General features: G+C 41.6%; 2 protein-coding genes across 2 annotated transcripts in view; one reads left to right on the top strand and one right to left on the bottom strand.

The window, feature by feature from the left end:
- Positions 1–909, bottom strand: part of tmem242 (transmembrane protein 242) — a gene marked incomplete at its 5' end in the record, with an annotated part of 14,594 nt that extends 13,685 nt beyond the window's left edge. The window contains 1 exon segment of the mRNA XM_005937643.2: positions 787–909. Within this exon segment, the coding sequence (XP_005937705.1) occupies positions 787–862 (76 nt within the window).
- Positions 910–2,774: 1,865 nt separating this feature from the next.
- The window catches only part of zdhhc14 (zinc finger DHHC-type palmitoyltransferase 14), a 17,389-nt gene continuing 15,130 nt past the window's right edge, over positions 2,775–5,033 (top strand). Inside the window, exon 1 of the mRNA XM_005937642.2 lies at positions 2,775–3,751. Within this exon, the coding sequence (XP_005937704.1) occupies positions 3,480–3,751 (272 nt within the window). The 5' untranslated portion in view covers positions 2,775–3,479. The remainder of the gene's footprint in view (positions 3,752–5,033) is intronic.

Here is a 5,033-nt window from a genome sequence, read left to right on the forward strand (position 1 = left end):
TTTTCTTTGCAAGCTCCTTTGACTACGATGACCTGGATGACTGAGAAACTTCACAGACAAAAAATAACTGTTTGTTCCAAAGAAAATTCATTAAACAGCCTGAGTAAAATAACTTTATAACATTTCTCAAATGCTCCTTTATAAAGACAACCCTTAAAATGCAATAGTTCTGAACTGAGTCTGGCGTCATCTAGAAAAAGATATTATTTGCAGGAACACATGAGTCTCTGTCCTCGATGCTGGCGTTCCTGAAAACTGATGTTTTTTTGAATGAGGTCTGGTGGCTTGCTGTGAATTCAAAACAACAACAACAAAAATCCCTATCACATTTGTTCTGTGCAGAACTCTCAAAGCAAGTTCTTTATTTCTATAATTTTTAATTACAAGTACTAAAACACCAAAACTCGTGATACCCGAAGTTACTTTTCGATTAGACATTAAAATAATTTGACTTGAATTTGAGAACAAGTGTCTGATCTGCTGAAAGGGACTGAAGACGAAAATAATTTAGTAACTACATCAGAAATAACCAATCAATTCGACTTTTTTGTTGAGCGGAACTGAGCAGAAAACATTTAAGCTTCAGGAAAAATGCTTTATCTTGTGTTTCTATGCGGCGGAATCCTTTAACAGCGAATCAAATCTGAAAATGTCCGATTTTTGAGCGGAGTCTGGCGCAGCAGCTCGACATTGTCGTGGCCTCGAACAGAAAAACAAACAGCAGAAACCTACGAACACCTCCTGCCAGCGTGGACAGCAGTCCGGTCAGGTGACCCCCTCAGGTACCTTTTAACACCTGCAGTTTGGCCTCTTCATCTCGTTCTGCTCCCGCGGTCACATCCAGGTCTTCCTCAGCTGTCATGTTGCTTCGGTCCGTTTCCGTAAAACGTCCGAGCAGAAACAAAGCAGCTAGGAACACAAGTGTGTTTATGTTAAAGGAGAACACAGAATAAACTTAAATGTACAAATAGTACAACAGCTTTATTTTATGATTTTTTTAGTTTTGTTTTGTTTTTTCACAGAGCAAAGAACCACAGAGACGGAATCCCGAACCAAAGATCGTCTATTTTTAAAAAAGATTCGATGTCGGGCTCATACAGGAAGTCTCACTCCCAAACATTTTAAAGGACACAAAAAGGAATCTGTAGTCCGGATATGATTCTGATACAGCGACCACAATCCTGAGACTGTGCAACACATCTTCTGGATCTGTTCATACGCTAGAACATTTTGGAAAGACTTCAGTAGATTCATTGCTGGACATCTCTATAAAGACTTTACTGTGAAATGGGAAAATGTTGTATTTTGTTTCTTTCGAAGGCAAAAAAAGAAGATGTTTACTTCATAATAAACTTGTTAGTTATCTTAGCTAAATTTTATTTTCACAAATGCAAATACAGTAACAAAAAGCCTAATTTTAAACATTACTATAATGATGTTTTATGTTACATAAAATTGATTAGTGGATCACTTAATAAAAAGGCTATGAAAACTATTACTATTTGTAGTAATTACCAATTATTTGAATGTTTGTAATTCTTTGTATTACACCCCCTGGTATATGTTAATTTTGTTCTGGTTGTACACATGTTCTGTATACTATTTCTTAATAAAGTTTAATATTTAAAAGAAAATGTGCACATTAGCATATGCTACTTCCGGTGCGGAAACTCCTGTGGGGAGCTTTGTTTCCGGTGTCCTATTCGTGCCCTGTTTACGGTCCAAAACAAGTTAACAAATGTAAGTGTAAGCAAATGAATGAATCAAGCGGCAATTTACATTCTTATAGATGTCTTGGGCATTTGCCCAATATATCTGTAAATGATGTTCATCGACTTGTCGATATTTTTCCCCCGCGCCTCAGAGCAAAAGAGAAAAGGGATTCAAATGTTATATTTCTCAGCTGTCCCTTGTTTATCACGGGTGTTATGTTCTAAAAATAACCAGCGATAGGTGAAATCAAGTAGCCAATTTTATTTTTTGATGGTGCAAAACGTTTCGTCCTCATCGTGGGCATACAGTACTGCACCTCAGAGTCACACTGCTAGCGATCGATGCAGCGATTCTGTACTGTACAGGAGAGACGTCACGGAGGAGATTGTCTGCAGCGATCAGGACGCAGGACACAATGTGACGTAAAAAAAAAACGCATGCAAACTTGCACTGAAAATTCTGCAAAACAGTGAGGTGAAAGGTGAACCGCGTTATAGCGAGGGACCGCTGTAATTTTGAAGGTAAGTCACAACATACCCTTTGTAAATACTAATGTATAGAAACCTTTACCAGCAATCATTAATTTTTTGTGTGGCTTTTTTTCACAGTTTGTTAACATGCTGTGTGGGTGTGTACTTGACTAGCTGATCTCGACATAACGGGGGAAACATCTGGTTTGACTATTCTTCACCTGTAGTTTGAATGCTGAACATTTGCCTGTTTAAATCATAAGACCAGTCACTATGCAGAGATGTGCTTCTGAATGTGGACGATGTGTCTTCTGCATGTAGTGATGCAGTTCTGCTTGTGTTGAGTGATGTAAACAACTGATCGATCTAAACGCTTTAAACGTCAAAATTGATCATTAGACATTTTATGACACAACACTGGTGAGTGTTCCCACCTTCTGCTCTTTGTAACTTAACGCAATCTTTCCGTTTTCAAATTTTTTTGAACATGATCTTGGAGTATATCTTCGCAGTAGCGATTGACCGCAAAGTAAAGCTACCGGAAATGTACAACCCCACATCCGGTCTCAAACCAGGAAGTTAGCATTTTCTCGTGCACAGGGTCTATTAAGCGACCACTTTCAGTTACTTTCAGAAATCGCGAACCCGGAAATACGAATGATACTCATAGAAACTCACCAGTCAGCGTTTAAGTAACATGAAAGACAAAGCCCAGAGAGTACAGTAGAACAATGATTAATTATTATTAATTATCGAGGGCTCGCTAAATCCTCTGCTTTGTCTGTGAGGTGAACCTCCTCCGTGTTTATTCTCCTGTCAGAGTGGATCACCACCTCAGTGGAGGATCTGTGCAGTTCTGCGGAGGATCGGGATGCTCTCCATGTCCTCCTCCTCCTCCTGCTGCTGCTCCTCTTCCTCCTCCTCCTCGCAGACTCAGACCATTCAACACCCTGGATCCTCTCCCGTCCTCAGACCCGGACCCGCGTCCTTAACCCGGGATTTAAACCTGGACTGCAGCCTGTGAGGGGCAGATCAGGGTGCGAGGCGGGGGAGCTGGTGGAGCTTCTTGGACGTGGATCCAGCGCGCGTGCGTCTGACCACGAGTTCGTGTTTGTTTATAAAATAACGCGAAACAAAAAGCGTGTTTCTCCTTTTAAGATGACGGATCCGTTGTCTTTTTTCCGACTCCTTATTAAAAGATTCACGCGGAGACCCTGAACGCGGCACCGGCAGCGCGCGTACACCTCCGGTTTATGTTTCAGTCTTTTGTACCTGCGCGCTCACCTGTGTGGACGCATGTCTCAGATCCAGCACGCGGCTCTGGACCAGCAGGGCCGGTACAACCAGATCTGCACCCGTGGCGGCAGCTGCCCGCCCCCCGCAGACGGTTCCGAGCCGGCCCACTGCCCCGGCCACAGGAGCCGGAGTCCCCGCAAGAAGTGGCAGGTGTTCCCAGGCAGGAACAGGTTCTACTGCGACGGCAGGATCATGATGGCCCGGCAGACCGGGGTCTTCTACCTGACCCTGGTCCTCATCCTGCTCACCTGCGGCCTCTTCTTTACCTTTGAGTGAGTAACAGCAGCTTATAGTCTAACGTGTAAAGGTTTGAAGGTGACCTTTGACCCCAGCTGAAGGCCCCCGTGAGGTCACAGAAATAAAAAGGCCTTAAAATCAAACTTCAAATATCCGGTTAAGAGTTTCAGGGAGGATTATTTTTTTGTTCCTGAATGACTAAAAAGAACTAAAATCATTACAATCACTACAATCATCAATCTGGGATTAAATTCACATTTTCTAAGTTAATTTCAGCACTTCCTAATAATTTTAATAATTTAATGTTCTGTTTTCAATAATTTCACCAAAGTAGTTCGGAAAGATTAAAGTCTAATGTATCGTTGTTGGAGGAATGTTCTTTTATTTTGAAGCCATCATTCTGGTGCTTTTATTTTGGAGTTTTTGTCCAGCTTGGTGAAGAAGAGCAGCAGTTTTGTCTCTGAGCTCAGGTGTGTTTACCTAGATCAGGCTGAAGTCATCTTCAGTTTCTTCCTGATGTTAGAACTCATGAAAGCTAAAAGGAGACACCGAATCCTACTGACTGTTAATCTGAAAACACTGAAAAGGGCTTTGAGTCTTTCACTCTTTGACTCTTTGATGCTTTGGGTCTTTGCCCTGTGTGTCTGATTTTGTTGGGTTTTGTGTAAAAACAGTGAACAGTTTCAGGTTCAGCTCTAAATCTGAATAAATTATTTTTTAGTAGAAAATGGGAGTCAAACTAAATGAAGCGGTGCTGTAATAAATCCTCCTTCAGGTTAGTTCCTTGGTTCATGCAGAGCTAATTATCCCGGGTTTTACCTCCGACCTGATTTAATAACAGTGTGAATAAAAAAAAAAAGAAAGTAGCCCTCAGGGACGTCTGGAGGGTTAATTTTATTTTATTTTTCTTCCTCCCACATTCCTCTTGGTGACTTCCCTTCAACAGCATCCCCGTGCTTCCCGTTTCCACGGTAACTGTCTCCTGCAGCTCATGTCACTACGGTAACAGCAGGAGATGGAATGGGGGTGGGAGGTGGGGGGGTTGTAAACCTGAGACGTCTCTGACGCCTCCGCCAAAGACTCAAAGTACCAGCGAAGAAAGAAAAAGCTTGTTTGAGGCCCTGGTGAGAGTAACATGAATTTAAAAACATATAAACCTAAAGAAGTCTGCAAACCAGATTCAAGGCTGATAGGCAGTATAGATACGCATGCACTGATACGTTACCATATAAAGTACACTGAGACTAAATTTCCTAAATGATCTGAAATGTAAAAAGTGAAGAAAAAAACAAATTATTTTTGGGGCTCTTCTACAGG

This window comes from Haplochromis burtoni, unplaced genomic scaffold (assembly GCF_018398535.1).
Source record: "Haplochromis burtoni strain Fernald_Lab_line unplaced genomic scaffold, NCSU_Asbu1 Contig_232, whole genome shotgun sequence".
Classification (NCBI taxonomy): domain Eukaryota; kingdom Metazoa; phylum Chordata; class Actinopteri; order Cichliformes; family Cichlidae; genus Haplochromis; species Haplochromis burtoni.